The sequence below is a fragment of the Alosa pseudoharengus genome, unplaced genomic scaffold, assembly GCF_046254945.1.
Source record: "Alosa pseudoharengus isolate Yale_2024_CS ecotype anadromous, Long Island Sound unplaced genomic scaffold, YU_APseudo_1.1 YU_APseudo_1.1_scf_24, whole genome shotgun sequence".
NCBI classification, from domain to species: domain Eukaryota; kingdom Metazoa; phylum Chordata; class Actinopteri; order Clupeiformes; family Clupeidae; genus Alosa; species Alosa pseudoharengus.
In genome coordinates this window covers 15,000,899-15,020,638 of record NW_027468689.1, presented here as the reverse complement: position 1 = coordinate 15,020,638, position 19,740 = coordinate 15,000,899, and the positions used below count along the sequence as shown (strand labels likewise).

Below are 19,740 nucleotides of genomic sequence, written 5' to 3'. Positions count from 1 at the left end.
TGCAGCTCATCTTGTCGCGAATCTTTGGTGTGATTTGTATTGGGCTTAAGCATGGTGCAGACTGTGCACGCTAATGTTATGATTAGATGGCATTAAAAGACTGCGGTGGGGAAAAGCTCCAAATTGCATAACTTTTTTCAATATGAACTAGCCTATGCCTATATGTCCGACTTCGTTCAATTCATCCCTTGTGTTTAAAATTTGCGGATAGGCCGATGGTAAGCTTGTTTTTATGCTGGCAACAAAACAAAAGGGTTCGCGAACGTTATTCTTTATATGCGTACAGCCATGGCGATAAAGAGAAAGAAGAAGGCCTAGGCTATGATTTGAAACTATATGGTTCATGCTCTCTCATGCTGTTTCCTTAGTGTTGAAAAGGAGGGAGAATTAAACATTAGGCACGTTCCACTTTTGCATACATGTAAATAATTCCTAAACGGTTTTGGTCAGGGCTGATAATGCAACTGTATTTGACAAAGGACCGATATAGGCTAGGTTGCTAGTTACAAAACATGAGTTTTCAGTGTGATACAATCTCTTTGTAAATTACATATTTGAATAAAACTTGTTTAATCTGTTCTGGCTATCCTAGCTATTTGGATCTTACTGTATCTCACTCAATGAACAACATCTCAACACTAAATGAATGATGATCCGTAATTGTCATCAGATAGCCTAGTCATATAGGTAGACAATCAGTGTGTTTGAAAAAATTAATTCGATAATTTTTTCCATCTTTGCAGAGAAAAAGTTTTATGTAAAGGGAATTAAAGACCTGGTTCATATAGACACCTGTCTCTAATACTAGCCGGTAGCCTACAGTTTGGCCCATAGTCAACAACAACCCACAACCTGCTTTACAATGAGGATGGATTGGTATATACGCCTATGTGCTATGAAACACTATTAATATAATTGGGTCTGTCCAAAACGTAAGACAGCTGCCTGCTGTCTTGTTGCCTTAAGCTCTCTAACGAGTCAGTTGGCGTAGCAGGCATCAATGTACCAGCTTCAAAGTTTGTTTCGGACAGACTAGCAAGATAGCAACACAGAACACTGTTGCCAAGATACCAGAAAGCAGAATACCAACGTTCGACTGCAACAACAGCTCCTCACAATAAAATACAATTGGACGTTGAAGGCAGCATGAAGGATAGGCCTACATCAACACTGTCTTCAAAATTCGGCAAAACAAAGGTATTTTAGAAGGCAGCATTTCGTAGAAATATTTGATTTAAACATGCCTGGCTTCCCTGTTAGATATCTTAAAAGTAGGGCTGCACAATTAATCGAATTTTAATCACGATCACGATTTTGGCTTCCCACGATCAAATTTGAGTGATCGAGCGATATTAAAAATGCGTGCTCTACCCATTGAACCAACCTGGCAACCCATAGAACACTCCGCTACAAAACAATGTGCCTGCATGCAGCCTACCAATGACAACCTGCACTGCTCAGCCTGATGCAATGCTCAGTTTGGATGCACTGTGGACTAGTAGCATTATGTTAACTATTAGTAGGCTAGTTAGACTATACAAAAAAAACGATGATCAAAAATCAAATGTGTGGCACAGCAGGCCAAGAGCTTGTCCCTTGAAACGGATCATCCGTTGTTTGAAAATATTTCGGATTTCAGGCAAGTGGAGTTAACCAAAAACTTAAGCAAAGCAGGGCTCTCAACTCATACCGTGAAACACATCACACCAAACCACACATGCCTTTTTATTACGTTAACTTTTAGTCCTTGTTTGCTTCCTCCGATATAGCCTATAATAAGAGTTGAGCTAACGACGGGATCCGTGAATTATATTCATGTATTTTATAAGCTACATGTGCAACCTACAATGCACATGCGTTTCAAGACACAGCCTGCTCAAAACGAGTGAACAATAATGAAATTGTAGCCTACACGTCAGTGTTTTACATATCAACGAATGACTAAACCAGGGGTGTCCAAACTGCGGCCCGCCACGCACTTTAATCCGGCCTAAAGAACGTTTACAATGTCAATGTCAAAACAGCTTGTTACATCGAGATACATAGTATCTCCATTGCAGCAGATAACTACGTTATGCTACTCCATTTAATTGGGAACGCATTTGAGCGTGCACGAGAGAGAGCGCAATGGCAACAGTTCCCATTAGGCTACTGACCATTTACAAACTGAGTGGGCACAGCACTAGCCATAGGCTATTTGAGTGGATCTGGCAAAGGGTCTTAAATTGACAGTGCACCATTTATAAATGAATAAAAAGCATCAAATTAACAGTATTTCTTAATACTTTGTAATTACGGTGTTGCCGTTAACGTTTCCCCAAATATTAACAAAGTAGCAAGCTGGAAGTTTGGAAGTGGCAGTCAATCTATATTTGCTGTAATTTTGGGGAGTAAATGTGAGGGGAAGAATTTGGGTGAGCCAGATTGCAAGTCCAATATGTTTAAGGGAAAAAATATTTTTGTCACTAAAATTAATTAATAATCGTGATAAATAATCGTGATCTCAATATTGATCAAAATAATCGTGATTATCATTTTGGCCATAATCGTGCAGCCCTACTTAAAAGGCAGCATTTTTCCCCCGTTTTGGACACAGCCATTGTGTCAAAGAACCTACAACAGAGATGTTTTGTCTGCACAAAAGTTAAAAGGCTACCAAATCCCAAACAAGGTAAAAAAAGAAGAAGAAAAGGATCAATACCACAAGGGCAGTTACATGCCTTTTTGCAGAACACTGTCAAGAAACAAGAACCTATACTGGCCTAAAACATGCTGGCTGGATAAAGGCCCTATTGGCATACAACAAAACTAATTTTACATTCTACATTCTGTGAGAGGTTTTATAAAAAAGAGAGCGAAAGAGAAAGAGCCACCTTTGGTTAAAACAGAATTTGAATTTGAGTTTTAAAAGCCAGGGCCTACATGTTTTGATGATTTAAAATTAACTGATCAGTGTAACTGTATTCTGAATACATTTAAATTGCCATTGTGTTGTGTGATACAACTGCATATTTTAAAGCAGGGATTAAAACCAGAATGCTTTTCATTTTGATTCATTCTGAGCAGAAACATTGTTTTTACATTCCGGTTACACTGTTCCGAGCCTTTTTCTAATTGAGAGATAAAAGATTAGTAACATTCTTTTATAAATGACATTGCCATTACAAACTGTACAGAGTGTGCACAACAACTTCTGATTACTGGAACACAGCTAACAACTTTGTCAACAATTTAGCGACCTGTTGAACCAAACAAAGCCTGAAAAAACAAAAAAACATTGACCATCAGACAGTCTCTCTACAGGACAGGTTATTACTGGGACAAAACCTCTGTCCACCTTTGATTATCTTCGGCACACAACCAGCATTCCACTTGTGAAAGTCACACAGTATCTCATGGTTTGGCATACACAATAAAAGGAATGATGAGTAGTCTGATTAGAAGGATATGCATTTGTTAGCAGAAAGCATCTGAGAACAGTTTGGTTTTAATTCTAGATTTGAAACTAGATTTTTGATGTCATCCATCAGTTGGTTCCAGAGCTGCACCGCGTAGAAGCTAATAACTGCTTCAAGGTCCGTGTACCGCTTTGCAGTGCTATGTTCTATTTGCAGAATTCACATGAAAAAATATAAAAATAGGCTTAAAAATCCGTTATCCATTCTTTAGGATGGCACAGTAAATGGGTTATTGTTGCATATTTTGATTTTCAATTGAGCACAGTTACGGTTTTCTGTTCAGAAGTTAAAAATTGAAATGATGCGTCAATTTTCTAATTTTCCTTTTTTGAGCTTTTGGTTGGACTGAACCACGAGCACCGGGGGAGAACACTATTGAATAGAATAGAACAATAGAATTGCCCTACTCCATTTTCTTACTCAATACCTCAAACTTTATGGTATGAAAAACGCTGGTCTTTCATTTCGAATTAATGGAACTAGTGCAGTGCCCGTTCAAACATGCCATTCCTGAAGAAAACCTGTAGCCCAATTACATACCCACAGGTATGCCTGCTTTAAAAATAGGATGATAGGGAAACATCATTCCAGCTAAGCATTCAATAATGAATACTGAATATTATAATATATTAGCCTATAATTAATGTGGCCTCTAATAGTGTACATTTCTACAGATAAGAATGACATAAGCCCAACAACTGTTTTGAGTTCAGGCTAAATGTGTATTAAGCTTACTGAATAACTTCCTAATACTGAAGACAAACCATTTTGTGGAATGATGCATCATTGTTTGAAATTTGCAACGATGTGACTCAAAAACAGTCTTTAGCATAAGTGACATCGCTCAGTCTGCCACTTGTTGTTGTCTAGCTATGTGGCATTAGCCTATCGCTCGTTTCAATTTGGGACCTTGCAGTCGGAATTGTCGTTTGTTTAGTCAAAGTCTCAAGTCCAAAGTAGCCTGGGCTATTCGAAGCATCAGTTTATTGCACATACTTTTATTTTGAGTGGTTACTACACACCCGTGTTTGTTGGCGTGTTGTTGCAAAATCCGCCTAATCATTTTATGCAAGCAAACTGCATACAGGGAGTCTTTATTGTTAAGGTCAGACATGATAATCATCTTGCATCTTAACCCACAAGCGGTTCCCGAGTAATCCGTTTTTTAAATTGCGACTGACTATCATCAAAGTGAGAGCTGTCAGTACACGATCCATGGCGTGGAGCTCCCCTGAAACTGGTCCCCTTGGAAACAGTGCAGTGCAGCGATAAACGTCCTACGTAAATAAGCATATTTTGAAATATGCATTCAAAAATCTTCAAAATCGAGAGTGCAGACCTTTGTGCCACGCGCGAGCCACATACTAAATCTTAGGTCAGTCTGACAAAAGTCAGAGAGATATGCGTGCCACAAACACACAGACGCTTCTTGCTTTATAGATAGATGTAACATCAGACAACTCAATGCAAAATGTGGAGTGATTTCTAGCAGTGAGGAGTCAAATTGGGGATGTCCTGGGATACTGCCAGTCATGGAATGCCTCTTGTCCAATCAGATATAGTTCAATTGAACCTAACTTGGTGTTATCGCTATTATTGATTATTCTTACTGATACTCTCTCCTCTTCCCTCCTCAGGACATGGCAGGGGCTCTGCCCTCAGCTCACCTGCTGTTTGTGGTTTGCCAGTTTTACGTGGTCACCCATGTCCACGCGGGAGCGTATTACGGGCATAAGCAGCTGCCACAGCAGCAACTGCCGCAGCAACACCTGCCGCAGCAACACCTGCCCCAGCAGCACCAGCCCATGCCACAGATACCTCATATGCCTCATGGCAAGGAGACGTATCCCCAACAGCAATACCTAGGCAAGGACATGCACCACATCCCATATGGCAACGAGATGCCCATCCTACCACAGTACAGAGAAGATCCCCACCAGCAGATGCCAATTCCCATGGGCAAAGGAAAAGGAAAAGGAAAAGGTGACCGATCATTTTGGAACTCTTTTCTGAGATTATACGAAACAAGTTCTATACTAACTCATTTATCACATGACATTAGTCCATATTCTATATTATATTTGTGTCTTATAATAGAATTTTCTATTTCATATCAATACATCATATTCTTTGATTATAAGACCAAGAACAGTTTTTGAACATTTCACTAGTGGTATTTCACCAGCAATTGAAAACAGGCCTAGAAAGTCAACTCTCACACCAGGGCTACCTGGGTCTACAATGTAAGCACTCCTTTCGCGTATAGCAAAAAAATAGTTTATTTTTTTAACAATTAGTTGTTAAGCTATTTGTTGCAGCAATGCTAACTGAGCGCTTCAGTTATGTGCCTGGTGTAGTCTCCCTTTCAGATTGAAATATATTTGTGTGACCCGATCTGGCAAAATGAGTCTGAAGATGCACATTCTAATTTTGAGATACAGGTAGATTACTTCAAAATCCATTGAAAATATATATTTTTTGTTTTCTGATGTTATATAAAAGAAAAGACATCATAATCATAATCATTCAAAATAAGTTTCATAGTCAAAATAAGAATTTAAAGTTACAAAAAATATTATTCACAACTTGCAAATCCTACCTGTAACCTGCCTACCTGAATATTAAGAATGACTGACAACATTTAGGCTACAGGACACAGGATTTTAAAGATCAGTGCCTATTTTATTTTCAGTCTGTTCCATTTTCCTACATTTTGTTAATGTAAAATAATATAATACATTGACATATTTGCATTTAGCCTGTATATCAAGTATCCTGCCAAATGTAGGCTATGCCCATGGTGACCTATCTGACTGCATACTGCCTAATACTACTACTAAAACAGTCCATATTCTCTTCCACAAAACCCAACATAGGCTAATCAAGGATATATATATATATATATATATACAGTATATTATACTTTTATTTTTTATTTGAAATATCTGCATTGATTGGGGCAGTAGGCAAACGTTAGACCTACTTTCGTTTTGCACTTCGGTGTAAACACACAAGCATGCGTGGAAGCCTGGAGTTGTCAGTAGCGTTCTACCTTTGAATAAAATGGGAGTATTACAGGAGGCTACTTTTGTGCCTGTTCGCTACAGCTATATTTTGCATATTGCAGCCAATACGTCAACTGGGCTAAAAGGCATGTTAGGTTACCTTTCCTTCTCTCACTGCTCAGAATCTCATCCTGTTCCTCCTATATGCGATGACTTCGGTGGATAGAAGAACTGATTTCTTCAATCTTTGCATCTTGGCTGGCTAGTCCAAGGCCCCGTTTACACGAAGGGAAGACGCAGATATTTCCCTGCGGTTTGGCCTCTCATTTACACAAAAACCCCGTTTTTATCACAGAAAACTATTATTTCTAAAAACTCCGGCCAAAGTGGAGATTTATTATAACGCCGGTTATGTGTTGTCGTGTCAACTGGGAGAAACGGGGTTTTAGGTTCTCAAACGTCACATTACGCGCCAGAAAATGCTTAACGTCATGTGAGTGCCCTATGTTTACAGTTTGTTTGGCTACTGATTATGGATGCTATTAAGGTGGTACACATTTTTACGTTTGTGCAAACGCTTTAGGCCTGTTTGCATTGGCAAATATCATTCAAAAGAGAAATAGGAAGTGATTTGTTTCTGTTGTTGCTAATTTCGGGATTCTGATTGGCTAACGTGGGATTGAGCTTCTCCTTACACTGCCACCGACAGGTTTGGCATGCTCTTGACGGCATATATACACAGGGAAACTTCTCTGAAAACTGACAGGTGTGCATGATGTTATTTTTGAAAACGGAGAGGGTGAAATGTCCGTTTATGAAAATAGCCGGCCATGTATAAATGTAGCCTAACTTTCCGCTTTTTCTGCGCGCTCTTGGATTTGATAGAAGCGACTACTAGCGAGTCACAACGCGAAACTGCTAACGTTGATGGGAGGTGTAGTTTTTATGCTGCATTCGCGACGTGATTCTATGGTTTGCACCAGTAAAGTTTCTCGATGTTTCGGTGTATTTTGTAGACAAACATTGACATGGTTAGAAGTCATTCGCACCAGTGCACCTAAATATTTTTTTGCACTCGCACGCCATCATTTTTACTCGCATGTGCGAGTGAAATGGGCGCACTGTAGAGCCCTGTTGGTGCTTCGTTTTATGTGTAGAAACCCTAAGCAAGCTACTGATGAGGTTTGGTGCTGTATTGAACAATATCACTGGTTAAAACACATAAAACACGTAGGCACATAGTAAGCACTAGACGCATGCTTTGCGTACACTGCCATGAAATACGTATCTGATTGCGAAACAACATTCTTAATGGATTTAATCACCGGAATTTCACACAGCAGCCAAAGGGTTCAGTAGTGGTATGCAGGGTTGTATTGAGTATACAGCTTTGGTCTCATTTAAATACCCTTTTAAAAGTGAACTTGCCATGCTAAAATACCCAATATAAATTAAAGGTGTAAAGATGTAAAGACCAAAAGAATTGTATTGGAATAATGTAACAGAGTGTTTTCTTGCCATTTTCCACAGGTGAGACTGTTCCTAGAGGTGAGAAAGGAAATGGAGGTGATGTTGGACCTGTAGGACCAGCAGGACCTCCTGGCCCAGCAGGTCCTCCAGGGCAGCCAGGCCATGGCATGCCAGGCCCCCCAGGAAAGCCAGGCCCACCTGGCCCACAAGGCTACCCCGGAATTGGTAAACCAGGAATGCCAGGCATGCCAGGTAAACCTGGAGGGATGGGACAACCTGGACCAAAGGGAGAGTTGGGCCCAGGTGGTGGAGAAGGACCAATTGGATTGCCAGGGCCCCCAGGCCTTCCAGGTCCTCCAGGCCTACCGGGTATAGGAAAAGCTGGTGGACAAGGACTTCCGGGCCAGCCCGGGGGTCGTGGCGAACCAGGTCACAAGGGTCTACCAGGAATTTCTGGAATTCCCGGTCCAAAAGGAGACAAAGGGATTGGTCTTCCAGGATTGCCTGGACTTAAAGGGCCAGCAGGCCCTCCTGGACCACCAGGGCCAGCAGGTCTGCCAGGCTTGGGAAAAACTGGGTTAAATGGTCTTCCAGGAGTCCCAGGAGGACCAGGAAAACCAGGAGGCCCTGGAGAACCAGGACTGGCTGGTCCACCAGGTGAAGGGGGTGAACCTGGACCACCTGGTTTTCCTGGCATGGGGAAACCTGGCCTAGATGGGTTGCCTGGAAAACCAGGACTTCCTGGTGGTAAGGGGGAACCTGGTCCACATGGCCTCCCTGGAGGACCAGGGTTACCTGGTTTTGGAAAACCAGGATATCCAGGTCCTAAAGGTGACAAAGGACATGGTGGTCTACCTGGTCAACCAGGTCCAAAAGGTGATAAGGGTCATGGTGGCGCTCCAGGGATGATTGGCCCACCTGGACCTAGTGGACCTCCAGGCCTTCCAGGACACATGGGACCTCCTGGTGGAATTGGTTTCCCTGGACTAAAAGGAGAGGGTGGAAATGGAGGCCCAAAGGGTCCTACAGGCCCAAAAGGTGAGCCAGGCCCTTCTGGCCTTCCAGGAAAGCCGGGATATCCAGGGGAATTAGGCCAACCAGGACCAAGAGGTGTCCCAGGACCACTTGGGCCACAAGGAGAAAATGGACACAAAGGTTTACCTGGCCTTCCAGGTATTCCAGGAAAGCCCGGACCCAAGGGTGAAAATGGAATCCCAGGTGATAAAGGTTTTCCAGGACCCATAGGAATTCCAGGTCTAATGGGCCCTGGTGGACCACTCGGACCCCCTGGCCTTCCAGGACACAGAGGTGAACCAGGGGGTCCAGGCAAACCAGGTTACCCTGGTGAAGGAAAACCAGGCTTGCCAGGACCTGTTGGACCTCCAGGAAAACCAGGAGGTGGCGGCCTCCCTGGGCAGCCAGGACAGCCAGGACAACCAGGCCCACCAGGACCTCCTGGCCCCCCTGCTCAGCCTCCAGACATCACACAGATTCTACCCGAATTGGGTTTGGATGGTAAGAAACAAGGCCAGAAGGGGAAAGGGAAGAATGGAGCAGACCTTATCGGTAGGAATGGACTTGAAATGCCAGCGTTCACAGCACAGCTTACCAACCCTTTCCCTCCAGTTGGTAGTCCAGTCATCTTCAACAAAATCTTGTATAATGGCGGTCAGAACTACAATCCACAAACAGGTGTCTTTACCTGCAATGTACCCGGAATCTATTACTTTGCCTACCACGTTCATTGTAAAGGAGCCAATGTTTGGGTTGCACTGTACAGAAACAATGAACCAGTAATGTACACTTATGATGAATACAAAAAGGGCTTCCTAGATCAAGCATCAGGAAGTGCAGTACTGCCACTACAGACAGGAGATACAGTACATATTCAGCTTCCATCTGATCAAGCAGCAGGACTTTATGCTGGACAATATGTCCATTCGTCTTTCTCTGGATATTTATTGTACCCCATGTAAAAATAAATTAATTAATTATATAAATGAATAAAACATTTGGCAGGATAATTTCAACATAAATGTATGAAGCCTTGGAGTGAAAAGTATTGTCATGTTAAAATGGATTGAATGAATGTGCCATCATTAAATCCAAAACAGCAATTGCACTGTTTATATAATGAAACACTTGCAAACATTATGCTTTCAACTAAATAAACATATGGGCTCTGAGTCATTCAGGGGCATTTTACATAGAAGTTACAACATGAATCTTTCAGTGCAGTTAGAAATTATTTCAATTAAATCGAGGGCAATCATGTTAGTTTGAAGAGAATCAGTTGATTGTAAGACTATTTGGGTTGATGCTGGATTTGGAGCAAAAGATGATGCCAGGTAGTGAGATAATCAGTTGTGCACACTTCTGTGTGTAGATATTTTACCTTGTAGTGGAAGACTGTAAAAATATTAACAGAAGACACTGTATTTTAAGTGACCCCCATTAGTGCAACATTTAACACTTGTTAGATAACTGCAAATTCATTCTAGTCTTTTTTGTACTGTAATCTTTCTGTTGGAATATTAAAACAAACTTACCATACTTCTGCTTATCAGATTTTTTTAGATTTTCTCTGTGACTGTTTTTGTTTGTTTGTTTGTTTTGTTTTAACCATTGGTATTTCATAAACATTTTACATATGGGCAGCCTTCATTTTACGACAGTTTGCAGTGATGCATGTAACATTTCAAAAATCTCATAGCATTCATACAAAAAATATATTTATCCGTGACTTTTCAAAAACATATTTCTCTTTCTGTCTATATGGAACCAAACCTGAGCATACAGATGCTTACTGCAACTATAGCATTAAGTGGTTTGCAAACTTGCCTCAAGGTTCATTGTGTGTAAAAATTATGAAAGGTAATCTAAAAAATGACTACACATAGAAACTGTATATGTGTTTTTACATTTTGTACTTTTGTAATGTTTATTACATGGGAGCAATGATGAAAACTAAAAAAAACCCAAATGAAATTGAAAGCCTATGAAAGACTGAATGGTATATGGCCAATTTAAGACAGATGTAGATGTCAAATATATTACTGTCTGTATTCTTCTTTGTAATTTATTTGTTTTACTACTGAATGCCTACATTTGTATATGTGCTATGGAGATGAAGGGAAATGCAATGAATATGATTTTGTAACAATGGTGCTGAACATTTAATCAAGTACTGAACTCTTTTCAATGTTTCTACAAACCTAATTTTTTAATAAAGGTAAATGGATTACAACCTTCATTTTGAGTCATGGATATTCAAAATAGGATAGTGCAGCTCTTACTAACTGCTATGGAAATAAATTATGAAATATGTCTCTCAAAGACACCTGTTCCCCAGAATGTAACAAATCCTATACCCCACCAAACAATACAATTACACATTAAAACACTCTAACACACTTAATTACAACACTCTAACACACTTAATTACACATAAAAATCTACAAAAATATTAATGATAGGCTTAATGAAAAAAATGTGTTGATGTCTAAATTAAAGGATAATTCCGGTATTTAGCACTTTGAGTCCCTTTTCTGGTTTGTTTTGGATGAACTAGAGTGGTGGACACCGACATTTTGAAGATGGGTCCTGTCTCGACTTTCTGACTCGTTTTGAATCGCCTTTGACTGGCTGTCTATAGGCATGCACAAACATGTCCTTAAAACAACCCTTAAAGGAAAATTCCGGTATTTAGCACTTTGAGTCCCTTTTCTGGTTTGTTTTGGATGAACTAGAGTGGTGGACACCGAAATTTTGACGATTGGTCCTCTCTACCTTTCTGACTCGTTTTGAATCGCCTTTGACTAGTCAGTGTGGCTGCCAGCAGGCATACTGTAGGCTACTCAAACATGTCCTAAAACAACCCTTAACGTTCGTTTTCAAAACTGTGCAACTCACCGAGTGGTTAGGTATACACGATTGTGAGGTATCTGAAAAATTAGTTACACAATATCAAATAACACAGATTGAATTTATACATTGTGCTGATATATTTGTTTTTAAAGGTAAACTATGCAGTATTGGCAATTTCCTTACTGTTTTCTCGGTTTTTGCTTATTTTCCGCTGGCTTTGTCATGACGAATGTCTGAAAAACTCCATCGCTACCTTTTTCTAGCCGGTGCCTGGTGTGTATGTGTATTTGAATGCAGTAAAGCAATTCGTTACACTCGTTATACTTCCTGACACTGAGGCCGTCGGCCCGCTGGCCCACAGTTGCAAGGGTGGTTTTTCCGCTCACAGGTGCTAGGGATAAGCGAGACGGCCACCATTCAACCCGAAAAAAGTCATATAACCATTCCAATGACTCTGAAGCTGTTAAATGAAGGTAAATTAAGCTAAAAAACTTGCATATTAAGCTAAAAAACCTGCATAGTGTGCCTTTAATAATCACTACCAATAACCACTCGGTGAGTTGCACAGTTTTGAAAACAAACGTTAAGGGTTGTTTTAAGGACATGTTTGTGCATGCCCATGGCCAGCCACTCTGAAACAGTCAAAGGCAATTGGGTCCTTCTCTGTCAATTCAACTAGGGCCCACGCACTTAGGTCTCAAAACATTCTGAAGAAAAAAAAACAGGTGTACCTCTGTTATCCAGGAGACACACTGTAAAATTACTTTTATGTAAGATCAATACTTTCCAAGATACAGCCAGTTTTACAGGGGGAGGGGGGTGTCGATTTTGTTCGGCCTCTTTTTTTTTGTCAAAGTTCACAAGCCCACAGCGCAGTAACTAAACCATGTACTGTAGGACCATGTAGATGATCCTGCATGGTTATAGCTGTCCCTCAAAGTTGATCAAATCAAGTTGATTTATTGGAGTTTTTGCCTGGGCTCTGTTTAGGCCTTCAGAAAACATATTTATACTCAACATAGGCTCTTGATTTATTTTCCTTATTAAAATAAGTAGAAACACTCTCACAAAAAGCAATGAACAGAAAATAAATTCCTTCAGGGTCTGAATTCTCAGAGCACCCAAACACCTTGTGGGAATATACAAAGATTTTTTTAAATATTTTTTCCTTTATTCTCAATGATCCCTCCTTTTTAAAAACACCAATTTGACTTGTCTTATGCAAATCTTTCTTTTTTACTTTCCACCCTGAACATGGGCAAAATGCACCATTGAGATCATTTGTAAGTAGGCCGAAGTAGCTCCTTGTGTGTGTGTGTGCTTTTGTACGTCATGTGTGTGCTGCATGGGTCACTGTGGCACAACTGGGTACAGCGTCCATACCATGTGTGTGTCCAAGTGCCCACGGGCACCCTATTCGAATCGGACCTGCGGTCATTTCCTGATCCCGTTTCATCACTAGGTGTGTTCGTCTTCATGCTGATCTGTGCAGATCTGACTTGATGTGATGCATGCTGGGTTAAACACAATGGAAAGCTCATCAAGTCAGATCTGCACAGACGAACACGCCTACTCTCTCCCACAAGTTTACTTCCTGTCACACTTTACTATCCTATCCAAATAAAGGTGTGTGTGTGTGTGTGTGTACATGTGTGCGCACTCCTTCACTAAGGCAAGTCTGTAACAACAGAATACTTTGCAATAAATACTTTACATAGATGTGCGGTCATTACACATTGCTGTATTGTATGTCAAAGTGTGTTTTTGTGTGTGTGTGGTCGCGTGTGTGTGTGTGTGTATGCATGTGTAGCACTAGTGACGGTCGCATTTTTAGAAAGTTGTTTCAAATAGGCCTAGCCTACAGACTCAGTTAATAGGCTCCTAGGGATACAAAGCCTGCTTCTTCACAACATGTGCACTGCCAAATCAGATGGAATGACTTCTTGAACACTCACATCACATGTTAAGATGTGTAAACATCTGATTTGAAACCCAGATAGGCTACATTTTGTCCATAGACCTATAGCCTACTCAAACAGGATTCCTTCAAACTTAAAATCTTTGAAAATGCATTTTGAAATCACTTACCAACAATGGCAGCCAGTGATTCACACTCTGTGTAGGGCTAAATTGGGCTAATTTGATCATGTAACTTTATAGAAGTCTGCACATATGTTATTGGCCTATTGAGCTGCAGGATGTGCACGCTGCAGAACATTTACCTCACATGCTAAAAAGCTATGCATCTCCAAGACAGCAGATGGTAGTCTGGAGTTACAAGAGAATTCCGAGCTAGTTTCTTACACCAGTGCACTAGGTGGCGGTATTCACGGCACACGTAGTCTTGCAATTGTGCTGGTAAATCAGAGAACAAGAAAAGAGGGGGGACACTTGCATTCTCATGTGAATAAGTTACAAGAATAATGTCGTTTTTGCATAGTACATGATGTCGGAATTTAGCCCTGAACTTATTGATTATTTAGACGGAAAGATCTCATTCGAGGAATTTGAGAAACGAAGATCAGAGCGGAAAGCGAAGGAGAAGGAGAGCAAAAAGGTAGGAGTTGCTCTGACGTGAGAGAACGAGCTAAGCAGCTGTCTGTCAACAGTGGTTCTTCAAAAGTCGGACAGAAAGTAATTAATTTTGTATTAGTATTATCAATGAGGTTATAGCCTACTTTCGGAGAGATTGCTTGCTACATAACCTGTTTGTGGGGTGATGTTTCAAAGTTGAGGTGGGGAACAGTCAGACAGTCATGGTTTACCATTGCTTGATGTAACAGGAGAGGTTTAGGCTCTTTTGGCATTGGTAAGAATTCAGATAACGTTAACGCACTTATAAAAGAATGAAGAGAAGAATAATTGGCGTTGCAGGGGAGTCAGGAGTCTGGATCCGGTGATGGTGAAGATGCAACAGGCGATGGAGAGGATGTCTCACCAAGCACATCGCGCGATGTTCGAAAAACACGTAAACGGCGCACCGGTATGTCAAAATGTTCTATGTTGTCACTTTACTTGTATAGTCCGCCTAAAGACTACAGATGCTCAGAAGAATCATATTATCAACAAACTATCTGTTGACACCCTGTTAACATGATTAAGAGTGGAGATTGGATTTGTTTAATTTGATTAAGTAGTATTATTCAACAACAATTTTAGAAACTGAATATGAATCTTGATGATCCAAGAGTGAAAGATCAAAAATCACCGCACACTGATCACTGTAAACGTAATATTTATTTTAGAGTTGTTCGTTCTAAAATAAATATTAAGTTTACAGTGATCAGTGTGCGGTGATTTTTGATCTTTCACTCTTGGATTATACTTACCTGCCTCACCTGCACCTGTTCAACTGAAGGTTTGTGCACAGGGACACCTATGGACTATGAATCTTGATGATCTTTAGTCTCTGTGGGCGGACTATCCAAGTGAAGTGAAGTGTTACATATTTTCCTCTGCATTTGAAGTGCTATCTTACAGGTGATCAGAATTGCATGCAGTACATGTCATGTAAATTAATGTGTGTCTGACTGCATGCATGTTAGCAAGATTTCCCTCAAGTTGCTTAATATGCCTTTCTCCAATAGGTGAAACAGAGGAGGGGATAAGTCCCTCTGTACATCAGGCTTTTGCCTCCATGCTTGGTGAAGGGGGTTATGAGGAGGATGAGGAGGATGATGAGGAGGAGGAGGAGGATGATGATGATGATGATGATGAAGACTATGATGCAGAGGAAGACTTGAATAAAGACAAAGAGGATAACGAGGATGGAGAAGGGGAGGAAGATGCTGACGATGCTGAGACAGACGGCATCACAGCAGGGGATGTGTTTGCCCTGGAGATGGAACTCAATCGTGAGAATAAGAAGATGATGAAGGTAACAATGTTCTTTAGACTGATTTCTTCATTCTCACTTTCTATCAAGTAATTTCCCCTTCTACTTTACTCCTTTACCCAAAAAGTGTGTCACCTAAACAGTAGCTTCAGTAACCACTGACACTATTGATATGAAATAATTAGGATGATGTTCGACTTCATAAAGTAAATGTCAGTTAAAGGTGCTCTGACCGATGTTGGGTAACGACACTTCTGTTGACGTTTAAACAAAACAGAAGTGTCCCCCTCCCTCCTGTGTAATTGAAACTCTCCTAAACGTGCATCTTCTCGGTTGTTTTTGTTGCCTGGGCTGTCCATAGAGATCACATTTTTGTGTTTGGTTTTGTGTGTGGTGCACAGGAGAAGCGCCATAGGAGTAAACTGCCACGGGCTCTTCGAGGACTCATGGGTGAAGCCAACATCCGCTATGCCCGCGGAGACAAGGAAGATGCCATCCTAATGTGCATGGAGATCATTCGACAAGGTGGGTGCAAGGACCTAGGGTTATTTATGTAGCAGGTTTCAGAAAGGGTGGGCTTCAGAGGCAGTTGGTGGTGACACTTTTTCTCTCAGTATTTATCATCCAATCTAGTAATTTTTCGAAAGAGAAAAATCATCACTACTGACTGTAATCAGAACTTTGTATTGCCCCCTCTTTAGATTTACTATGCTATTTGCACGTTTCCTCGTGACATTTTGGAATTGTTGATCTGTGCTACATTTCTTGAAGAATGAGTTGTTATAATTATTACAGCTTAGAAATCAAGGACTTTCTTCAGCATGTCTTTCTGACCATAGCACCCCTGGCTTATGAGCCCTTCTCCACCATGGCCATGATCTATGAGGACCAGGGTGATATGGAGAAAGCCCTCCAGTTTGGCCTGATAGCTGCGCACCTCAATCCCAGCGATTGTGAAGAGTGGGTCAAGTTAGCCGACATGTCCCTGGAGCAGGATAACATCAAGCAAGCCATCATCTGCTACTCCAAAGGTCAGTAATTAGAGCCTATGACCCTTCCCTAGGACACATAGCTCTGGAGATGGGAATATGTGCCAGATGGAGCCCAAGTAAACTTTAATTCTGTGATGACCGATCATGCCTTTGTTTTGGTTCCAACGCCCTTGCAGCTATCAAGTACGACCCGACGAACGTGCGTTTCCTGTGGGAGCGCTCCAGCCTGTACGAGCAGGTGGGCGAACACAAGCAGGCCATGGACGGCTACCGCCGCATCCTCAACCTGCTGCCACCCCACGATGGAGAGCACTTCATGCAGCTGTCAAAGGACATGGCCAAGTGAGAGCTTATAGAGATGGTTCATCATCATCTGTTCTAAAGAATCTTTGCTTATATATTGAACTCTGCTATAATTCATCCATAATACACACAGCAATCACATGTAATAAGGCGAATGTTTGTTTTATTGTAAAAAAAAAAATGTATGTTTGCCAGTTGCACAGTCACTTGACTGTGTGCGTTCGTGCGTGCGTGCGTGCGTGCGTGCGTGCGAGCGTGTGTGCGTGCGTGCATGCGTGCGTGCGAGTGCTTGGGTGGGTGCGAGTGCTTGGGTGGGTGTGTTATTGAGGATGAAATAAGTGAATTTAGCATTGTTCATACAAACCCCGGTTTATGACTGTCCCGCAGGAGCTATTATGAGAGCAGTGAGCTGCCGTCAGCCATCGGCGTGATGGAGGAGGCCCTGAAGCGCCACCCAGAGCTGGTCACTCACGAGTGCATCAACATGGCGGCCGAACTCTACATCGCCAACCACCAGCACACCAAAGCAATGAAGGTCAGTAGTGAGAGGGGTAAAACAGATGGAGTGAGAGAGAGAGGGAGGTTTGAGATAAAGGGGGCATTCCCCGTGGCCTACTGGTTTGTAGGGCTGTACAATTATCGCAATTGCAATACGAACCAACGCAATTACCATATCGCAAAAGCTACAAGTAATCATGCACGCATTGCACAGTGTTACATTTATTTATTTTTATATTTAGATATTTTATACATTTTGTCACATTTATGACTTTTATACTCATGTCATCCACCTTGACTGTGCCACTTCTGGTTGGTGGCTGTGCGCAAAATGCATGAGGGGCACCGAAATTCTGATTGGCTAGCTTCACAGTCGGTTGGGGGTGCTGTGCTTCTTGTGCACTGGGCGTGCTCACCAATCAGGGGTGGCACAAATGAATGACACATTTGGAATACTGAACTGAATCAATTCATTGACATTCAAAAATCATATCGCAAATCACAAACGCAATATCTGTCAGAAAAATCGCAATTAGATATTTTCCCCAAATATTTTCCTACTGGTTAGGGAATCGAACTTGTGACTGAAGCGTGGCCGCTTCGATCTGGCTGGTTGGAAAGATTTGGGTGGGGGTTATGATTGAGCAGCACCAGAGACGGTTGATAAAGTATCTTTGGCAGCACTCTCCCACATCCACATGCCCCACAGGCACCTAACCCCCAACTGCTCCCCGGGCACTGGAGCAAGGGCTGTCCATTGCTCCAGGTGTGTATGTGTACTCCTAGTTTGTGTGTGGTCCTGGTGAGCTCACTGCCCCTAGTGTGTGTGTGTGTGTGTGTGTGTGTGTGTGTGTGTGTGTGTGTGTGTGTGTGTGTGTGTGTGTGTGTGTGTGTGTGTGTCTATACTACCCCCAGATGGGTTATATGCAGAGGAAAAATGTCCTTCAGGACAAATAGAATAAGTTCATTTAAAGCAACACTAAAGAACTTTTCCTCTGTCGCACGCACGCTATTTGTTTATCCAGCAACGGCTTTGCAAATAATGATGTCCATAGACAAGGTAGAATATGTTGCATGATTTTATGAAAGTACGATGTATTGCGACATCATGCAAGTCAAATTTGTAGTTTCTTATGTCTCATTCCATCGAACTACAAACCCGCTACCCGAACTGGCAAACATAGTGCGGTTACAGCCGATAGAGGGCCGCGAAGCGAATGCAGAAGTGCCGTTCACCCTGTTACGAGTTGATGAACCACGGAAACAATTTTGGAAACATTTTAAGGTACAAAAAACTCTTTGGTGTTGCTTTAAAGTAGGGTTTCTCAACGGGGGCGGTCGTACAACTTAGGGGGGCGCTGGGTTTTTTTTTTTTACATTTTAAACTTTCATGGTTTTCACATATTTTTGGTGCAAAAATAGGCTACCTGAAATAAATAGGCTATTTTTTCATTCATGGGTTTCAAACCCCTCTACCGTCCCAGCTACATTTTACTGTTTATCTATGCTCAGTGGTCATACAGTGCAGTTTGGGCCTGCACACGTCCGGACTCACGTCCCCCAGCCCCGCTCGCTGTTGTTCTGCAGCTGCTCTGAGTGAAGTGTCCACGACAAGACCGTTGCTAATCAAATACGAAATATATATAGGCCTAAACAGGCCTCACGCGCGGAATCTGTTTTGTGATTGATTTTTGTCCATGATAAAATGACACGTCTTGTTGCCTACATTTAATGTTCCTATTGATTTAAAGAAGAAAATCATTACAACCAATGCTGATGTGGTAGTGTTTTTTTTTACCCAACCAGTCTCCTATTGATTCTAACAGTGGGCTAGATCTGCTTAATAATAAAATAGGCTCATAGGGACATTTTCTTATAATTCCAGAAGAAACCAAAACAGCACAGAAATGGGCTCGTTTTTTATTTAAGCAATATAGCATGAGCGTGAGTGGCCTATAGCCTACCCGGGGGTGTAGTTTTTTTTTTTAATTGTGTGTGTGTGTGTGGGGGGGGGGGGGGGTTGCCAGAGGATCAAAGTAAGATCAGGGGGGCGTTTGCTCAAAAACCACTGCTTTAAGAAGAAAAGTCAGACTGAGTAAAGAAGTGAATAAGAGAAGTAATTGGTGTGACTTGTTCATTTTTATTAAAAGTGTGTAATTGCTCCCAACATGTTTCTTAGTTTTAATTGTTTTACTATAATCAATGTGTTAAAATTAGTTAGTGTATGGTTTATTCTTTTTTGTTATTAGAATTTCAGTTGCTAGTTGATAGAGGCATCTGTAAGTAATCTTCTAAAACAAACAGTTCCAGTA

At 41.4% G+C, this 19,740-nt stretch overlaps 2 protein-coding genes across 2 annotated transcripts in view; both read left to right on the top strand.

The window, feature by feature from the left end:
- Nucleotides 1–11,184, top strand: part of LOC143142381 (uncharacterized) — a 34,936-nt gene extending 23,752 nt beyond the window's left edge. Inside the window, exons 3-4 of the mRNA XM_076303230.1 lie at nucleotides 5,096–5,441; nucleotides 7,994–11,184. Of these exons, the coding sequence (XP_076159345.1) occupies nucleotides 5,099–5,441; nucleotides 7,994–9,909 (2,259 nt within the window). The 5' untranslated portion in view covers nucleotides 5,096–5,098 and the 3' untranslated portion in view covers nucleotides 9,910–11,184. The remainder of the gene's footprint in view (nucleotides 1–5,095; nucleotides 5,442–7,993) is intronic.
- A 2,980-nt stretch (nucleotides 11,185–14,164) lies between these two features.
- gtf3c3 (general transcription factor IIIC, polypeptide 3) overlaps nucleotides 14,165–19,740 on the top strand; it is a 14,581-nt gene continuing 9,005 nt past the window's right edge. The window contains exons 1-7 of the mRNA XM_076303229.1: nucleotides 14,165–14,357; nucleotides 14,675–14,783; nucleotides 15,388–15,677; nucleotides 16,037–16,160; nucleotides 16,475–16,666; nucleotides 16,804–16,969; nucleotides 17,318–17,465. Coding sequence (XP_076159344.1) covers nucleotides 14,244–14,357; nucleotides 14,675–14,783; nucleotides 15,388–15,677; nucleotides 16,037–16,160; nucleotides 16,475–16,666; nucleotides 16,804–16,969; nucleotides 17,318–17,465 — 1,143 coding nt within the window. The 5' untranslated portion in view covers nucleotides 14,165–14,243. The remainder of the gene's footprint in view (nucleotides 14,358–14,674; nucleotides 14,784–15,387; nucleotides 15,678–16,036; nucleotides 16,161–16,474; nucleotides 16,667–16,803; nucleotides 16,970–17,317; nucleotides 17,466–19,740) is intronic.